At 31.6% G+C, this 19,247-nt stretch overlaps 1 protein-coding gene and 1 long non-coding RNA gene across 2 annotated transcripts; one reads left to right on the plus strand and one right to left on the minus strand.

Moving 5' to 3' along the window:
* Nucleotides 1–556: 556 nt before the first annotated feature.
* Nucleotides 557–8,967, plus strand: LOC129300089 (uncharacterized). The gene is made up of 12 exons (XM_054938613.1): nt 557–677; nt 1,502–2,873; nt 3,799–3,806; nt 4,105–4,274; nt 4,403–4,463; nt 4,571–4,669; nt 6,188–6,282; nt 6,665–6,778; nt 7,358–7,425; nt 7,543–7,653; nt 7,991–8,222; nt 8,669–8,967. The coding sequence occupies exons 2-12, from the start codon at nt 1,612–1,614 to the stop codon at nt 8,777–8,779; spliced, it is 2,331 nt and encodes a 776-aa protein (XP_054794588.1). The 5' UTR covers nt 557–677; nt 1,502–1,611; the 3' UTR covers nt 8,780–8,967.
* A 2,480-nt stretch (nt 8,968–11,447) lies between these two features.
* Nucleotides 11,448–12,073, minus strand: LOC129300087 (uncharacterized). The gene is made up of 2 exons (XR_008590707.1): nt 11,806–12,073; nt 11,448–11,725 (listed from the first exon to the last, which is right to left on the minus strand). It is a non-coding gene; the product is annotated as an uncharacterized LOC129300087 (long non-coding RNA).
* Nucleotides 12,074–19,247: the final 7,174 nt, after the last annotated feature.

A 19,247-nucleotide genomic window follows, 5' to 3' on the forward strand; every position in this document is an offset into this window, starting at 1 on the left:
AATCGTTTTGGTGCTAATTTAATTAAATTAAGATCATTTTTTGCCTTAAAATATTATCCGATGAGTACCTAATGTTTTAAAATATTTGTTGCAATAATTTTTTCTTAAGATAATTAAAACATAATATATTTACTTAAATATTAAATACCTTAACTTTGACCATTAAAAATATAAACTAGGACTTAAGTTTTATAAAAAATGTCACTTGTTATCTAAATGAAGTTAAGTTAATATGCCTCTTTGTCCTTAAATTATTTTTAAAAAATACTTAGTATCCTAAACTATTTGTGACATAGTAATTTAACATTTAAAGTAATTAAAATATAATAAAAATGCACATTCATATGAATTCATTTGATATGATACCTGACATTTTCCATCAAACTTAATCTTAGTTAGTATCTTTAACAATCAGTATTGAAGTATTTAATATCAAGGACAAATATATTATATTTTAATTATTTTAAAAACAAAATTGTTATGAATTTAACATGTTAGGAAAATTGCTCAACAATAAAAATACACCTTAGCTTAATTTAATTTACAGATGCTGCTGCGCGCAATTGTCTTGGCCTTGAGAAGCACAGAGGCACACTATACTCCCAATATCAGTGTGCGCTCAGACATATGGGCGCGCCTATTGGCAGAGAAAGAGAAGTTGGTTACGTTCGAATGAGGTTCTCCCTTTGTTGTGCGCTTTATAGGGTTTTGTTTGAGTCCACTGTGCAAATCTTGATGTTGGTTTGTTTTTGTGGAAAACTAGCAATATAACGGAATGTTGTGTTGCCTTGTCAATCTTGGAAGGGAAAGATTCTCACTTGGCTTTATCTAGTGTTTTGATCAGTGATTCTTGGGATATCACACGGTATTCCAATTCACTAATAACTTTTGTTCTTAAATGCTGTTTGTTCTTCGGTTTTGGTCTTGGTTCTTTTCATTTCTTTTGCTAATCTTTTAATCTCTGTCTCTCTTTTTTCAGTTGAGAAGGTTCAATTGGATGTGCATTGAGATTGGATATTTGTCAATTATAATTCTATTTAATTTTTTTTTTAAAATACTGTTTCTTCCCCCGTTTTGTGGTTGACCCTTGTCATGTTTTTGTCATTGTTTTCCTCTGTACTCGTATTTTATCTAATAAGTTTAATTGGGTTTGACGATAAAAAGCAGCTGTTTCCTTCTATGCTTCTTCAACTTATTTTCGTGTGGGTGCATTGTGGTTGAATATCTGTCAATATATTCTCGATCCAAAGAGAAAATTGGTTATTTTGAGTTATATGATTCATTCTGTTCCTGTCTTGCCCAATTGTCATTCATACTACAAGTAAGTTGCGGTGTCTAATGATTGCTTCCATAGGTTTCTAGGAGTTCACCTTTTGTCATGCGATTGAATCTGTTTAAATGCTTGTTAGTGTTTTCTTATTGAGTGGCAGCGAATACTCATGGAAACTGTTTTGGCATGCAAATTTATTGCAGCCTCATTTAGTTTTACAATTTTTGTCAGGTTGTACGTACCAGCGGTTATATGACAAGCAGGCTATAGATAGAAATTGGTATTATTTTGGCTGCGTGACTACTTTCTGATGATATTTTTCGACTGGATTTATTTTCATTATGAGTAGTATGTTGAAGAGATCTCAGGAAGAGGCTGTTCGGTCATCTTCTAATCATCCTCGTGAAGATGCTGTTACTTATTCTAAATTGTCATTATCGGCTTCAAATGAAAATCACATTCAAATAGTTCAAGACTCCTGTGTGGCAAAGACACAATATTATGTATCTCATGATGCAGATAGACGATATCCTCTTCATTCAGTACATCAGGTGCCATCATCTTCTAACGATTCACATTTAAATAATCCTGTTGGTACTGAAAACAGGGTAGAATTAAGGGATTCTAAAGATAGTAGAGATCTCCAGTTTTTGAACTGTGACATTAAGTCAGAGAAGAATGAGCTCCGTGGTGATCTTACCAGGGATTCTAAGATTGCTAAGAATGAGAAGGATGTGCATGTTAAAGGTAGAGGAGATGACAAGAAAGATGTCAGATATGATAGGGATGTTCATCATGACTTGAAAGGTGATATTAAGACAGAAAGGGATGGTTATAGTGTGTCAAGCAGTCAGTTGGATTGGAAAGAATCAAAAGAGCGCCATAGGGGAAAAGGATACTCTGATGCTCCCAGTGGAGGTTTGGACACCAGATATGTATCAAATGGGAATACAAAAGGCCCTATTGAGGCTGGAAAGGAGGGTTCAACTGCAGAGGAGAAGAATTGCATGGAAACTTTTGTGGCTGTTGGGGAGAACAAAGATTTAAAAAGTGAAGATAGATCTAAAGAGAAGGATAGAAAAGGAAAGGATGTAATGCATCAGGATTGGCGTGAAAAGGCAAAACAAAGAAGTGATGTACAAAGGTTGGAGGCAGTGGAAAGAGATCTTCCAAAAGAGAAAGAGAATTCAAAAGAGAGAGGAAAGGATCATATCAAGGGGGGCTTATGTAATGAAATTGGAAAAGTTCAAAATAATGAGAAAGAGCTTGGTAATGCATCGGTCAAAATTCCAGAGCAAGACAAGGTATTGCCAGAACAGAAGAAACCAAAAGATCATGACAGTTGGAGAAATATTGACAGGGAACCCACAGAGAGGAGGAAAGAAAATAATTCTGATTTAGGAGACAGGCCTGATAAGCGCAGTAGGAGCTTTGACAAGGAACCTGAAGAGGGAAGTGCTGATAGGGAAGGGGCAGCTGAGAATGGGAAGGAAGTCTATAATCATGGTGTTCAGCATCGGAAGAGAGTGAAAAGATCTAGGGATAGCCCACAAGTGGCTAATTGTGGGCCTCATTTCAGATCCCCTGCTCAAGACAATGAAGGGTATATTCCCCCTAACTGTTTGTAAAGTTTATTTTCTGATATTTATTCTTCTGTTTCCTTGATAATTTTCTCTTAATCTTTGTAAGCAAATAATTTAGTGCATGTATATGAGACTGTGATTTATGAATGCTGAAGCTTCATAATTTTTTAAAATTTATAACCATTGAATTTTGTTTTGCAATTTCCCAATCCCCACTTCTTACTGCAGTTGGGTGGATAGTAATGTCTGCCTTCAAGTAGTTGAAAATATTTTACTTCTATAACATTCAAAACTGATAGCATGGGCTCTTTGCGCTCGAACTCTGAAATTTATAGGGATACCGATGCTAATAACTGACTTTGTTAGTGAACATCTCAAAATCCTCAAATATAAAACCTTGAACTAAGAACTTATCAGAATATTCCTAGATGCTATGAATCAAAAGAAAAATTATGTGGTAGTGCTTCTTTCTCTATTTTTATGTTATATATTGAATCTTCGGAAAAATAAGCTTATGATCTATAATTTCTATTTTAGTTTTCTTATCTTTAATGCCTTATTGGATATCTAAGTTGTTGATGGCTTGATGTAATAGTTGTTCTTAAACTTTGAGAACCTTGTCTTGAAGAAGACAATGATTAGATCTAAATGCTGCTACTCTTGAGCTTAGACAAGAGCCTTGTTTTGATTTCGTCCTTTTCTCTCATCAAATGGTTTCTTTTATTCCTCTACTTCTCTTTTTCCCTTTCATTCCTTTTTTCACCCCTATGTCCTTTTGCTACTTTTCTATGATGTAAATATCAATGCTGTCTTGTATCTCTTGTTTAATTGAGTCTTACTCTTTGGGGTTTTGAATTAGTGTCCTGAATGGATTTGATGGAATCCTTCCTATTGCTCTATTTTCTTTCATTTTGGTAGTGACTATCTGATTCATTTATTTTGCAGGTCTCATGGTATGCTGTCATGTTTTGTTCCATTGGCAAAGTTGTTGGTTTGTTCTAGATCACCGAACATGTTGCATTGTTATTTAATGTTTCTGCAGAACTTTCTGTAGTTAACATATTACTGTACATTTTGGATTCTATTTTTCTCCCTTTATTCACTGATCTCCCTTGCTTGTCCCTTTACTGTTGTGTGATGGGCTACTGCTATCTCATGTTCAGTCGATTGTTAATGCTTATTGAATGGAAAAGATTGCCGCTGCTAATATTTGTTTGCATATTCATCATATAGAAGTTTCTCTCATTTCAGGAAATGCAGAATTGCCTGTTTATAAAGTCGGGGAATGCATGCAAGAATTGATAAAATTGTGGAAGGAATATGAATTATCTCAAACAGAAAAAAGTGGTGAAGGTTCAAAGAAAGGCCCCACTCTTGAAATACGGATACCACCAGAGCATGTCACTGCTACCAATCGCCAAGTATGATTAAACTGATATGGAGTATTGTAATATTGATGAATGTTTTTTTTTTTTGGGTTTTAATATCTATTTGAAAATTTGTTATGATTTGATTTTTTTTCATATTGAGTTTAGATTATTTTGTTCAGGTCAGAGGGAGCCAGCTATGGGGGACTGATGTGTACACATATGACTCAGATCTTGTTGCTGGTATGTGCTGTTACCTATTACAAAAAGGATGCAGTTATCTTTTGATTGAAAATTATCCAGGCAATGTAGTTGAAATTAGTATTTGATGGGGCAATTTTGTTGCGCAGTTCTCATGCATACAGGTTACTGTCAACCATCAGCTTCTCAGCCTCCTACAACCATACAAGAGCTGTGTGCAACCGTTCGGGTGCTTCCTCCACAAGAATGTACTTCCCTGCCTTGATTTTTATGAATATCAGAAAGATGTTGATTCATTAACAACATCAGATTTTGTCACTGTTGTCTATGATAACATCTAAATGCTTTTGAGGGTCTGTTTTGCTATGTTGCAAAACTTCTGCATTTTTTGAAATAATATTTCTAAAAGCTTAATAAATGATAGAGCACAATGGCGTCTTGCAATCCATGTAGCCGACCCCACCTAGTGGGATAAAGGCTTGTTGTTGTTGTTGTTGTTGTTGTTGTATTGCAAGTAGTTTGGTTTTTGGCCAGATCATTCAGGAAAGTGTTTAATGTTTTTAACTGTAGAAAATTTTTACATATATATATTTTTTATAAAAAATTTTTTTGGCCAAATTACATGAAGAACATGGATAAAATTACTTTCATTGTTGTCAAGGACCAATTCATTTTATTAATGTGAAAGTCTATGAATATATTTATTATCTCTAACATGCTCCCTTTCATGAAAACGCTTTGGCTTTGAAGTGTGGAAAAAGCATAGGCTCACAAACCTTTGTGCAGGAATTTCATTTAATCAGAAAGAATGAGGGTGGGAGGATCAAACTCCTTGCCACTTGATTATAGAGGTTCTAATACCATCTTAGAGATCTTGTTTTTTCCTTGAGCATAAGCTTTGAAAGTGAAGGCCAATGCATAGCTTTATTATGGCCTTTAATATAGTCAACATTGTTTGGTAGGAAAGTGCTTTTTAAATGGTGACCATTTACATTTTAAGTTCTCTAGGCCTTGAGCTATTGAGAGCAATTCTTGTGTATAACATCATATAGTTCGTTATATGATGCATGTAACAAATATTTCAGTTGAACTTGTGGTTCTCATTCTAAACATTACCTGTGAATTATGCGGCAACAGAAAATAAAAACAAGAGGGAGAAAATGTCAGAACACAGCTGAAAAACTTATCGTTTAAATCTCAAGTTCAAGCTCTGAATTTTCTCGAGCAACTTATACATTTAATTCTTGTATGCTCACTAAGATGATCGCATTTAGTGCCTACAAATATTACTCAAATAAAGCTACTTGTCATTACATGTCTGAGCACACCTTCAGAACTTGCCCAATTAAAAAATTAAAATGACATAAATTGCTTTAACAATATAACGACCCCTATTAGGAAACATAACCATTTATATATCTATTGAATCAAATATTTGGCATGGGCTTTTGTGGGAAGGCAGTTAGCTATTCAGAACTGAGAGCTACTGTTCCAAAAATAACAACTGAGAACTACTGCCTGTACAAAAGGCAGTGAAAGGCATTTTCTCTGTAGCTCACTGTAATGACCGCCAAGCCTTTTGTTGGACGTTAGTTTACCAACATGATTAATTAGAAAACTTGAAATATTTATCTGTGATTCAGGGGGGAAGTCAGCTGCAGTGATGTTGGTTTCCCTTCCTCTTTTTCAGTTAATATTGCTATTTTCTGTCAAATTTTGAAGGATTTTGTCGATAATCTGGAGATTCTAAGTTTATCTTGTATTAGGTTATACTTCTACTCTGAGAAACAATGTCCGTTCCCGTATCTGGTGTGCAACAATTGATTGTAGTTATCAAGTTGAACGATGTTGCATTGTGAAGGTAATAACAAAATCTCTGGAAAGTATGCTTATTATTGCCCTGAATTAATATGATCCCTTCATTACGTCCTTGTTTACTTTTGATGCATGTCACATAACTAAGTTTATTATGTTCCATTTTCAAATATACTGTCCTCTGATTCCTTTTGGTATCTCTCATTTGTGGGAGATGGCTGTGTTGTTTCCATAGGCATGCTTTTGTTACGATTTTCATAGCATGTTAACTACTTTCTAAGATTATCTTTGAAAGGAAGGGGTGTTAGTTCTTGGAATGACTCTGCCTCTTCACATTTACATAGTAACACCTGTGTTTGCACAATTGCTCATGTCCTTATGTATATAACCTTATTCTTGTTTACTGGTTTCGTTGCCCTTTTATTCAGAAAGAAGGTGGAACTGTAGATCTTGAACCTTGCCTTGCTCACACATCAACTGTAGAGCCCACCCTTGCTCCAGTGACTGTTGAGAGGACAATAACTACCAGAGCTGCAGCTTCGGTTTGTCCCACATCTCGTGACTAAAACCTTTTGCACTCAAAATCTAATTAATATGGCAAATAAATGCACGAAATGATGGCTCACCAAGCTTCTATCGATAATCTAAATGTTCATATTTTTTATATCTCTCCAGCTGGTTATAGAAATTTTTTGTACATTGACATGACATAAGTTGTCTTTTGGCACAGTTTATCTGTGGCCTTCTTTTAAAAAAAATCTAATTAATATATTTTTTTATCTGGAAAGAAAATGTAAAGTTTATATTTTTTGGAGGGCATGCCCACATGTTTGTATTGTTCTTCTCGTCTTTAATAAATTCATTTCTCTATGAATTTTTTTATTCTCTATAATTCATAAAATTTTCTTTCTTTGCTGAATGCTTTTGATGTCCAGATGGAAAACTGCAATCTTGGCATGAGAACAAGTAGGGGAAAGAGATATTTAAAAAAAAAAAAAAGGAATACTTTTCCTGGTTTTACAAGTTTTTCACGTTCTTGAGTAACTTAGTAACGCATACATAGATTATCTATGTTGACATCCTAATTTATTATTCTACATGGTGGTCTGCATTACAAACAGAATGCATTGCGGCAGCAAAAATTAGTACGAGAAGTCACTATTCAGTACAATCTCTGCAATGAGCCTTGGTATGCTAGCTTTAATTTAAAATATGTCTGTATTGGGTTACAACATTTTCTTACTCTTCCTAAATTAGATACTAGACAAAAACTTGTAGCACATTCATGATAAAAATATTTTACCAGGATCAAGTACAGTATAAGCATCGTCGCTGACAAGGGCCTTAAAAAACCACTCTTCACATCTGCTCGCTTGAAGAAAGGAGAAGTTTTGTATTTGGAGAACCATTCATGCAGGTTTTTTTTTTTTTTTTGCACAGTAGTTCAACGCAAGTGATCTGTATGTTAATTGTGTAACAGGCTTCATTCTGATCCTTTTCTTTTTTGGTGTGGAGCTGCATTTTATAACCAAATAAGTTTCAATCCTCAAATTCTTTCTAATTAGCCATTTGAGAAAAAAAATGGAGTTATTTGAGGAAGTAAGTTTCCTTTGCTAACAATTATCCGGCGTTGCTTCTTTGTAACTCTTTGGTATTTGAATGTAAAGGGTCAGTTTCTTTTATCATGTAGTCTGGGGTCTTGGTGAATTTAGGATTCCTAGAGGACATTTTGTAATATATGGGGGGACTTGCAGATATGAGCTATGTTTTACTGGAGAGAAGAAGAGGAAGTCCATGCCACCAGCTCGAATGCATGACCCAGATTTAGAGAAGTCTCAAAATCACCACTCGCATTCTGCAAAAGGTGGAAAATCTGATTGTAATAATGTTACGATCGATGTCTTTCGCTGGTCTCGTTGCAAAACGCCTCTGCCCCAGAAAACGATGCTTACAATTGGCATACCTCTGCCCCTTGACTATGTGGAGGTACTTTCTGATCACTCACATGAATTTTTCACTTGCTTATGAATAATATCTCTGTAAATTTTCTTTTAGAAGTTGTGGGTATCTTCTTTTGTTATTTGTTTGAAACTTTGAATGTTTGCAAGCCCTTTGCATGATCCTTTTGTTTTCTTTTCTCTCTCCATGGCCTCTTCCTTCTCCCATTCTCTCTCTCTCTTCTTTTTCATAATCACAAGGTTTAAGGCAAGAAATGCACATAGGTGCTGTTTCATTGTAATCTGAATCTTTCACATTGATGGGGTGATTACTTTCAGAAAGAGATAATAGAAGAGGAGAAAATAAATATAAGGATAAAACATACGCTCTACGTACAATTGTTATCATGTGTCATTCTTTTTTTTCTAATGTATACGCATGAAGGATTTGATTTGGTTTCATTGAGAGCATTAACTTTTAACATTTGGGATCAGGTGCTAGAGGAAAATCTGGGCTGGGAAGATGTGCAATGGTCTCAAACTGGTGTTTGGATTGCAGGGAATGAGTATGCGCTTGCCCGTGTGCACTTCTTGTCAATTCACTAGTTCTTTTATTTATCTTTTTTTTTTTTTTGTGGACGATAGGTTTTTTCTTTTTCTTTTTTCGAGTTGTGGGGACACAGATACTTTGCCTCTTTCCGCAGATCTTGAATTTTTGGTACTGCTTCGCTTCAACATGATGATATCGATGTTAGCCTTTCATGGAAGTAGCATTATTATTATTATTATTATTATTTTGAGTGTTGCATTATTATTTTCTAATGATTTCTTTTTACCCGGGGTTGTGCATTTATTTATTTATTATTATTATTATTATTATTTATACAATCAAGTTAAAACACTCACACACATGAACATGTGATTGCTGGTTTTAAGGCCGAAATCTTTTCTAAACAAATGACATGGCTTTGGGGGAAATTTGTGTAGATATCTCCCCCCCCCCCCCCAAAAAAAAAAAATTCAGAAGGTTCTTTTGTAATAATTTTTTACTTCAGAAGGAAATCTTTGTTCTATTGATAGACTTTTCAAAAGTTACTTTCGGCTAGTGTGTGTAAAGACTATTTCTTCTTAATTAAATTTGCTTAATTATCTGTAACCAAAAGAAAATTTGCTTAATTATAAAAAAAAATATTTTTGGCTTTTGAACAACTTTCCATTACTTTCTAATGGTAAAAGTTGATTTATTACTAATGGAACAGGCTTTAGCAAAAAGAAATAGTTTCTTACAATAGGGTAAACTAATGTTTAAATTTTTATTAAAAGAGTTGCCTACATTTAATACCTGATAATAACTCGAATAAGATTACCTTTAACATGAGCCGTGGGCAACCAAAAAAAGTTGATACATTTATTTTTTTAAATAATTTTTAATTTACCAAACTCATTTTTATAAAATGCATTCAGACATAAATCCTACTCCCTTCGTTCAAAAATATAAGATATTTTTAAAAAAAATTAAATGTTCAAAGATATAAGGCATTTTTAGTCTTTCGAGGTATAATTATTATTTTTTTTTAAATGCCCTTATTGATAATAACTTTATATTTATTGTAGTATGTTTAATAGAAGTAAATATGAAAATATAGGGTTAATTTAAAAATAGGTAACTACTTTATTAAAGAATAAGATTCAGTTAAAATACCTTATATTTTTAAATAGATGAAGTATTAGAATAACTATTTTTTTATCAAATTAACTTTTGATAAATGGACTTTTAGGGTTGGCTTGTTTTAGCTTATTTCATGAAAATTTGTGATTTTTTTAGAGTTTTTTTAATATTTGTTTAAATTTTTGAAAATAATCAAAATTCAATAAAAAGCAGATTTTTTATTATTTCAAAGTAGCTTATGAAAATAATATAATGTGATAGATGAGAAATAGTATTTTAAAAGGTAGGATACGTGAAGATATCATAAAATTTTAAAATAGTATAATAATAATTATTTTTATAAAACAAAAATCAAGGAAGATATCATAAAATTTAAAAATGACTAATTAATAATTAGTTTTTTATTATTATAACTAAATATAAAATCATGTCTGCTTTTTATAAAATTTCTACAAAATAAATCTCTTTTTATAAGATCTCTAAATTATTTAAAAATTATTTATTTTTTAATCTTAAATAAATGGGATATTAATAAACAACTTTTTTCAAACTGAAAATGAATGTAATGTATTTGTGTTTAGAGTTTGAAAAAAAGCTGCTTCCACCTTGTAAAAATTATTGGTGCACTGAGTTAACATCTTGAAATTGTGGAAGCAATGCCTTTGCTAAAGTGGAAATAAAAGAAAGGCGCATGAATATCAATGTTTAATCAAACTGGCCAAGTTTTGAAGGTTGCAAAGTGCTAATAATTGTTTTTTCAATTAAAATCAGTTTGAAATTCTTCAAAGATTGCATGTAGATTCCCATAGTTTTACAAGGTTTTAAAATGTGTTTATGTTTTATGTGTATCAAAAGCAAAAAAAAAAAAAAGGTTTTTGAAATTTTCAATTGGATCTTCATGGTCGGGAAATGATATTTATGAACTTATAAATGCATCTCTTCTATTTTAGATCATTATTAACATCCTGATAACCTTTAAAAATAATAAATTTATTGTCAAACTTCCTCCTTCCTTACTCCCTTAAAGGAAGTTCCTTTTATTACAATTTTTTTTGAACAGAAGTTCCTTTTATTACATTTGAAATTTAGATTCATGATACTTTTTCTGACATCTTTTTGAAGGGTTGGATGGAAAAAAAAAAGTAATATACTTCAATAAATGCCAAAGAAATAAAGGTAAAAATAAAAGAATTCATAATACTTATCATAATGCTTTTAGATTCATTCATTTTTTAATCAAAAAGATTCATAATATTTATCATGAGAGGAATAATAATTTAATTTATTTTTATATTTATTTTTTAATTTATTTCATGTAATTTTTTACAAGTAAGCAAATGGAACCTTAGATCTGTTTGACATGAAAAATTAAGCTTTATGGGATTATGAATGGGATAGGTAATGAGATCGGATATGAAAATAATAGTGGGAATAAACTTTAAAATTATATTTGATATGGCATGGAATGATGGAATTAACGAAAAGAACAAGTCTCTGATCAACAAAAGTCAACCAAAAAGACCCAAATGCCCTTGGCTTCTTCCCATCACAGCTGTGCTCAACCCGGAAAAGAGGATCGGCTGAAATAAAAAATGGAAACCCATGGGAAGAAAATCAAAGCCATGGATTCAAACTTGTGGGCCAAAATCAGAAAATGGGAACCCATTAGAAGAAATCAAAAGCAACAACCGACGACTTGGAACGGAGCAAACGCAGCAAGCTAAGTTGTGGATGTGGGTTCGGCGGCTGTGGGAACGACGATCTTGAGCAAACACAGCAAGTCCATGCTTTGTCCAGGCCTGGAACTGAAATCATCGTGCTGCTGCCGCATGGTCCGTTGAAGAAGATGAACCAAAGAAGATGGGGAGGTTGAGTTTGTGGATCTGGAAAGAGAAAACAAAGAAGATGAACCAAAGAAGATGGGGAGCTTGCCAACGCCCTGAAAAGAAGAAGATGCGCTGACCTGAAATGATGATCTGTGTCGCACGAACCAAGGCTATTTTGGTCTTAAAAAAATTCAGTCCCCGGGTTGTTTTTGCAGCACCATGGGGTCCTGGTATTAAAATTTTCGTTTATATCAAACACAAAAACTTGATATTAGGCGGTCCCAATTTCAATCTCACTCTTTTATTCCTTCCTATCAAACAAGATTTAGGTGTTTTAAGCTATAATTAATGTGTTTTATTTTTAAATATTTTTAATAAATAAATTATTTTATATTTATTTTCAAGTAAAAACCCTATAAAATAAAAATAAATATGAAAAAATAATATTAATTTAAAAATGATTAATGAGCATTCTAGACTCTAAATTATTACGTAAATAGTATCCTAATTTTAAACTTTTAAAATGTACAAAAATTCTTCTCAACTTTTAAATTATGATTCTAAAACCCTATCATTAAGTTTAAAAAAATGGTTGTTATTTTTTAACGTCAAGATAGGTACCACATAAACATGTAATTGGGCCACACAACTATAAAAATAATTGTCATTTTCTTCAATTTAATAATAAGATTTCAAGTACTTAAAATTTAAAAATTAAAATTAATTTTTATATGTTTCAAGACTTAGGGTTCAAAATGTTATTCATGTAATAGTTTATAATTTAGGATGCTCATTAATCTATTTAAAAATAATTAACTAATTTATTAGAAGTGAGATTTAGTTAAAAATATTTTATAATTTTTTAAACAAAAGGAATAATGATTTACATGAGCTTTGAAGAGGGAGCAAAGATGAAAATGCAGAAAATACAATGTCACATGCATTCTTGTACAGTGGGTCATATTTTACTTTATTTTGGCTAACCTCACTTTATGGTCTGTTTTGTTAGAATGGAGAAAAGCAGAAATAATGTGAGATTTTAATGAATTCCATACATACATACATACATAGGGTTGAAAAATTTAAGTCTTTTTTTTTTATATCTTTTCTATATTAATATTTTACAATCTCATTATTTAATTTTTTTAAAAAAAATTGAACTCATTAAAATTTAGTCTCCCCTCCAACCAAGCATAGGGTTAGAGTTTAGACACATCTTGATTTTTAAATTTTAATTAATAAACCTAACCATAAAAATTAAAATACATGCATGAAATGATTTTTTCATAATGAAAACCCAAGAATTGCAAAATGAAGGGGTTAACTAAGATTAGTGCTTTACATCTAGAGAAGCTACACTGAGTTCCCTAAAATCAATCTTCCTACTATCTAATCAATCTGATACAACAAATTTTTGCTTCTAGGCCTGCGATAAAATCCCCAACACGGCCATTCTAACATCAATCAAGCTTTTATACAAATCCTTCACTCTTTCTTCTACAATCTCAATCTCATCCTCCAATCCTCTGCACTTTCTCTTCAATCCCTCAACTGCAGATTTCACCTCTCTTTCTCTCTTCCCCTTCATCACTTCCTCCAAATCCCTAACCGATCTCACTGTCTCTCTCAAATCTTCCATGATCAAGTGTGATACACACCTTCTTCTCTGCGTCTCTTCGCTTCCTTCTTCTTGGTTCACCAATTCCAGCAACATTCTCAACCAGGAAGACGAACTCCTTGATCTCTGAGACTCTGTGATTGTAGGGATTCTGCGTTTTGAATCAAACGACAATCCAACCTCGAGAAATTCACAAGCCATCAAAGCCATGGCCTTAGAACCGTTCATAATCTCCCCGAGCTCGGATTCATAGTGACCTAGCTTTTGCCTCAGGATTCTTCTCAAGCCATTACGCTTGCTCACGGATTTGCATTTCCTTTCTATACCTCGAATTGACTCCAGATGCTCCATCGCGCGCATTCTGGAGCTGAAGCTTCCATCGACGAAACGCAGGACCACTCTCAACGAATCCAAATACTTCTTGACGATCTCGATTTTGTCCGATAAGTGATTACAGGAATCGAGAATTTCAACGTTGGTCTCGAGGTAATGCTCGAGAGCTCCACGATCGGTATCATCTCTGTAAGGAATATTCACCAACATTCCCAAAGCAATCTTCTGAGCAGCGATGGAAGCGTCGAGAAATCGAATCAATCCAGCGCTGCCTTGTTGCGGCGGCCGGAGAGTGTCTAGCTCCGCCGTGAGTCGTTCATCGAAGCGGCTTTTCTCAGGCAACGGAGCCACCATGGAAGGCGGAGCTCGCGGCTGAATCATCCGCCGCAAAGAGAGGCTTCGTAAGATAACCGAAGGTGCTCCCATTATTGTAGTTTCTGCTCGTAACTTGTAGTGATGTTTGCTTTTGCTCTGTTTCTGCCGTTTCCATTTTGGCGAGTATAAATAGGAGCGAGGCCACGTGGTAACATTGACACGTGGAGGACTTTAATTGGATGAGAAGGGTGGGGTGTCTTTAAGAGAGGGCTCAGGGTGGGATCCATTTGTTCAGGGTTGTGCCCTAGGTGCCCCTTAAGGTATGGGGCCCAAGCTTATTGGGAGGGGATTTTGGAAGCAAATGAATAATTGGTTTTTTCTGGTTGGGGAGAGTCGAATAATTGGGTGAATCTTGAGCTGGAATTAGAGGACGTGGTCGAGAACAGTAGTACCACGTAGTAAGAATGCGGGACCCATTTGATTCATCCGAATCATTGAGTGGCTATTTAGATATTCCTTCAGATAAAAAAATTAAAAATATTTTTAATCAAATAACATCTTTCAATAAAATAATTATTTATTTTATAATTAACCTTATATTTTTATATTTATTTTTATTTAATAAAATATTTTATTTTAAAATAAATATAAAGTACTTTATTTAATAAAAGTATTTTTTAAAAAAATAATAACTATACCTTTAGAAATAAAAAATATTTTATATTTTTAAATATTCAAACCTCTTAAAATACCTTACATTTTTTACGGAGAAAGTATTTATCTTTCCAATAAAAAAGAGTAACAATTTTTAAGTTCAATTATTTATTTAGATTTTGAAAAATTTTTGTATAGATAGAGTGTGTTATATTATTTTAATTGGTTTTATTATGAAAATAGAATGAATATTTAGGTCACATTTTGGGTACTAGAAATAAATGGAATGAAATGAATTCAAAAATTAACATAAAAATAAACTAAATAATTATTAATCCTTTTGATAAGTATGATAAAACTCATTAATATATACTATAAATGTAAAAATCATTACACTCTTTAAAAATTTCATAAATCATGATCTTCAATCCCATAAAACTAAACCATCTCCTTTCTTTATGAATGTAGTTTACTATTCTTTTAGATCATTTTATTTTTATCTTTATTTTTTTAATCTATTTTATTTTTTTCTTTCGAGCAATCAAACATGTCTTTAATTTTTCAAATTTTCTTGCTTCACTATCATAATGTCATAATTAATTTATATTTAATATTATTTGATTGTTATATTATTATTAAATAAATTATAAATGACATGACCCACCTTAAGAATTTTTCAAAATTTATCTTCGATTTTTTCCATTTACAATTTACTAGAACTGTAGAAGGATCTGGCCTACAAGCAGATCCAGCCAGCACAGATGGTTCCAATTATTGAAGAAGATGTTTTAGAATATTGTTGGCGGTCTTTCTATTGGAACAAGGAACGGTGTGCTATCCCACAATTATTTGACTCGTTCTATCAACTTATCCATTATTCTTGTCCCCTTAAATCTTTCATTTGATTCTTCTTTTTAATCAACCAAGTTAACTTTGACTAAAGTTCAATTCTTTTGTGAAAAAAAAAATTACATTTAAGTTTTATATGAGAAAAATATATGAAAACATTCGTAATTACTTAAAAATAATCTCAATTGCAGCCTCATAATGCTACAAAGAGATAGATAAATAGGAGTGGGATGAAACCCATATGACATATGAAGCTTATTTATATGCTTCTCATGTCCTTCGTATAAAACAAATTTTGAAATTTTTAATTCTTAGTAGAAGATAAAGCTAGAGTAATTATTTTTTTCCTTCCAGTTTTACCCTCATTTATTATATTTTGAATTTCGTAATTGTTATTAATTATAAATAGGGGTAAAATAAGAAAATTATATATTTTCTAATAAATTTAAAGATATAATTATAATTTTTAAAAAGTATGAAGCTGATTAATTTTTTTAAATTAAGCATCGAAGAAAGTGTGTCAATTATAATGGCACTATAACAAAGATTGAATAGGATATTTTTACCAACTGAAATAACCTTATCAAAGTCTGGATTAACAGAATTGAACCACAGAACAGAACATGGCGTAGTGTTGAATGGTAGACTCACAAGCAACGACTAATTAAAAATATTTTAATTTGGGAGAATTTGTTGAAATGAAGGGATGCGACCTTGGGAATGAAAGGGACAAGGCAAGGCTCCACGTGGCATACACCCAAAATCCAACATTTGCTTACTTTGTCTCTCTGTTTGCCACGTTCTCTTTTTTAAATTCGCCTGTGCCTCTCTTCTACGCACCATTATTATTCCTACTATCACTATTTTACCTTATTTTCGTTTTGCAGGCACCAAAACACCATATTAAAAATATTTAATTTAACATTTATGAAATATTATGAACATTACTTTGTCGTATTCACATACCTCAAAATTCAGCCCACACACAGATCAACAGCTTGCATGTCGTGATGTTCCCAGCCACAAGTCTTTTAGCATTGCCTTAGTGTCAGATTCCCAGAGATCGGAGTCTAATTTTTTAAAATAAAAAACATCTACTACTTTCTATTTTTTTATTTTTTTTATTTTTTTCCTTCTCAAATACTACTACTCTACAAATTTCACATTTTAAAATATCTATAAGTTTCGTTTTATTTATATTATCATATTCATGATAAATTATCTATCCATTATATGATTTAGTATATTAATAATAATATTGCTTGAATGTTTTAATAAAATAATGTAACAAATTAAATAATTTATCATACCATTATTAACATATAATATAAAATATATAGCAATGGTTAAATTACAAAAGCGGCAAGAAAGTTATTTCATTCAAATTAATTTGATCGGACTCCTATTATTTATATTTTTCGTCAATATTTTATATATTAAATTTTGTTGATAAAAGACTGAACAGGTGTGCGCGTGTTAATTAGTCGGCAGAAAGGATGAGTGGGTTAGGATGACTTTGAAATTGAACTTTGATCAAAGGCCTTTAACGTAACGTTTAGAGTCTTCCTTGAAAACGTCTCATTTTTGGTCTTGGAGTCAAAATTCACAAATAATTATTTATTGACCATAAAAAAGCACAATATAAATGTAATATGTTGCATTTAGTCTAGGATTGACTTATTCCCTCTTCCATTAAAAGGAACATGTCCTAATTAAATTTTGTTATTTTTTTTCAAGTTTATCATTTTTTCATAACTTTGACAATTTCAAATTTATTTTTTAAGATTTTCTTAATTTTAAATTTAACCTTTGTTAGGATATTAGAGTATTAATGTGTAATTAGGGTTAATCGCATTAATTGTTATGATTCCTAAGTTCTATATAAAAGGTATCATATTGTGTTTAGAGAGAAGGAGATTTAATTCTTCCTAAAAAAGAAAGATTAACATGGTCCTCAGTCCTCACCCATTGTTAGTTTTCATTATTGTTCATCACCAAAGTTAAGGGAATAATTTGATTTGTAATATTCCTTCAAGTGAAGGAATGTTGTATTCATTGATGTTGATTAATGAAAAGTTTTTCATCAATATTCTTTTTTCTTAAATCCTTTTTCCGACCTTTATAAATAATAATAGTTATCATACATAATCATGAGTTTAATCCCAATATTAGAATCAACTTGTGATTAAGTATTTGACTTCAAAAAGAAAACTTGTAATTAATTACTTTTTTATTTTATTTCATTTCTCGGTATCTTAAGAAATTTAAAAGTATTATCAGCTTGTGCTACCTCAAACTAATTCAAACCCTTGCTTTGAGAGAGGGTTTTTATCAAAAGCCACAAAATAAATACTTTCGCCATTTGTACTTAACACAATTTTATATATCATAATTCAAACTCAAGGTTTCAAAATTGATTCAACTTTTGCAACATGTTGAACCAAGCATATCTAGGTACTTAGTGATTAAGTACTTGTGTCTTCTAACTTGATTACTATAGCACAAATTACGACTCTCAACTAAATTGCCAAACCTAAATTTATTGTCTCAATCTTAAAAAAAAAATATATATATATATATATATAAGGCACTTGTTGGGATATTTGTTAGTTCATAATATAAATTAATTTTTGGATCGTTAAATTCCATGCATTTTTAAAGTGCTACTGCTACTCATTAAATAAAGTATAAAACAGAATTTTGGTGGATTTGTATAAGGTAGGTATTATATTGAGGCCATATATTTCAAATATGATGTAGAAGATAATAATCTATGTATTCAGAAGGTTTAGAGAAATAGTGCTAATTTTTGTTATTTAAAAGAGGGACTAGCCTTTTTAGCTAAACTCAATTCTTGTTGATGGAGAAATAACTCTATTAATTAATTAGACAAATCAACCAAATTGAAAAATTAATGTTTAATTGTTTCAATTTCTTAATTTAATCGATTGTGCATATCTCCCCAAAGATTATTATACATTCGCAAACATAATTCCGCCATATCTTTCTCTCTTTTAATCTTTTTATTTTTTTTAAACCAAAACTATCTTTGCTTTTTAAATGAATAGCTTATTGGGGATTCAGAAGAATTTCAAAATGACACGTTAAGAAATAACTTTATAGTATAATGATCAATAACTAAATTTTTTTATTCTTACAACAACTTTAAAGTATATAAGTAATCACTAATCAGCACCTAAAAATAAACAAATACATACAAGAAATGAGATTAATACATTCCATTGAGATCACCATGATCGTATCAAAAGGCTGCTATGTGAATTATGTATGGGTGCACTGTGCACCTGCCGACTCTTTATACCAAAAATTAATTAAACCCACTTATTTAATAATTAATTAATTAACTTTTGATTATACGTATCAACAAAAAAAATATTTTCCCCCTCGAAAGCAAACTACTTTACAGAGAGTTTCTACTTTCTGGCTAACTTAATTAGTTAAATTTTCACAGCACATCGCAACAACAATAATAATAAACAATTGTGAATGCACATCCTGCAACTATTATTACGGAATCGGCATATGCCCTAAATCTATGTACAGCCACTTCTATAGAATTTGAATTTCAAAAAAAAAATTATTGGCAATTTGCAAGACTATATTAGCTCTACTTTATAATTAATGAGGAAAAAGAGAGATAAAATATGAGAGTAATCCGATCCATTCCAAGCATACAACAAATAATTGGAGTTATACTTATAACAAGTGGCAGAGCCAGATCCGAAGTCAGGGTGTAAAATAATTTAATTTAAAAATTACTATTTTTTTTAAAAATAATATTTAATGACT

Source organism: Prosopis cineraria, unplaced genomic scaffold (genome assembly GCF_029017545.1).
Source record: "Prosopis cineraria cultivar Desert tree isolate PC_DT_omini unplaced genomic scaffold, ASM2901754v1 PC1422, whole genome shotgun sequence".
NCBI classification, from domain to species: domain Eukaryota; kingdom Viridiplantae; phylum Streptophyta; class Magnoliopsida; order Fabales; family Fabaceae; genus Prosopis; species Prosopis cineraria.

Coding starts and splice junctions, on each gene's coding strand:
- LOC129300089 (XM_054938613.1), top strand. CDS start 1,612: ATGAGTAGTATGTTGAAGAGATCTCAGGAAGAGGCTGTTCGGTCATCT. Junction 4,464..4,570: donor TGACTCAGATCTTGTTGCTG/GTATGTGCTGTT, acceptor TTTGTTGCGCAG/TTCTCATGCATACAGGTTAC. Junction 8,223..8,668: donor TGCCCCTTGACTATGTGGAG/GTACTTTCTGAT, acceptor ATTTGGGATCAG/GTGCTAGAGGAAAATCTGGG.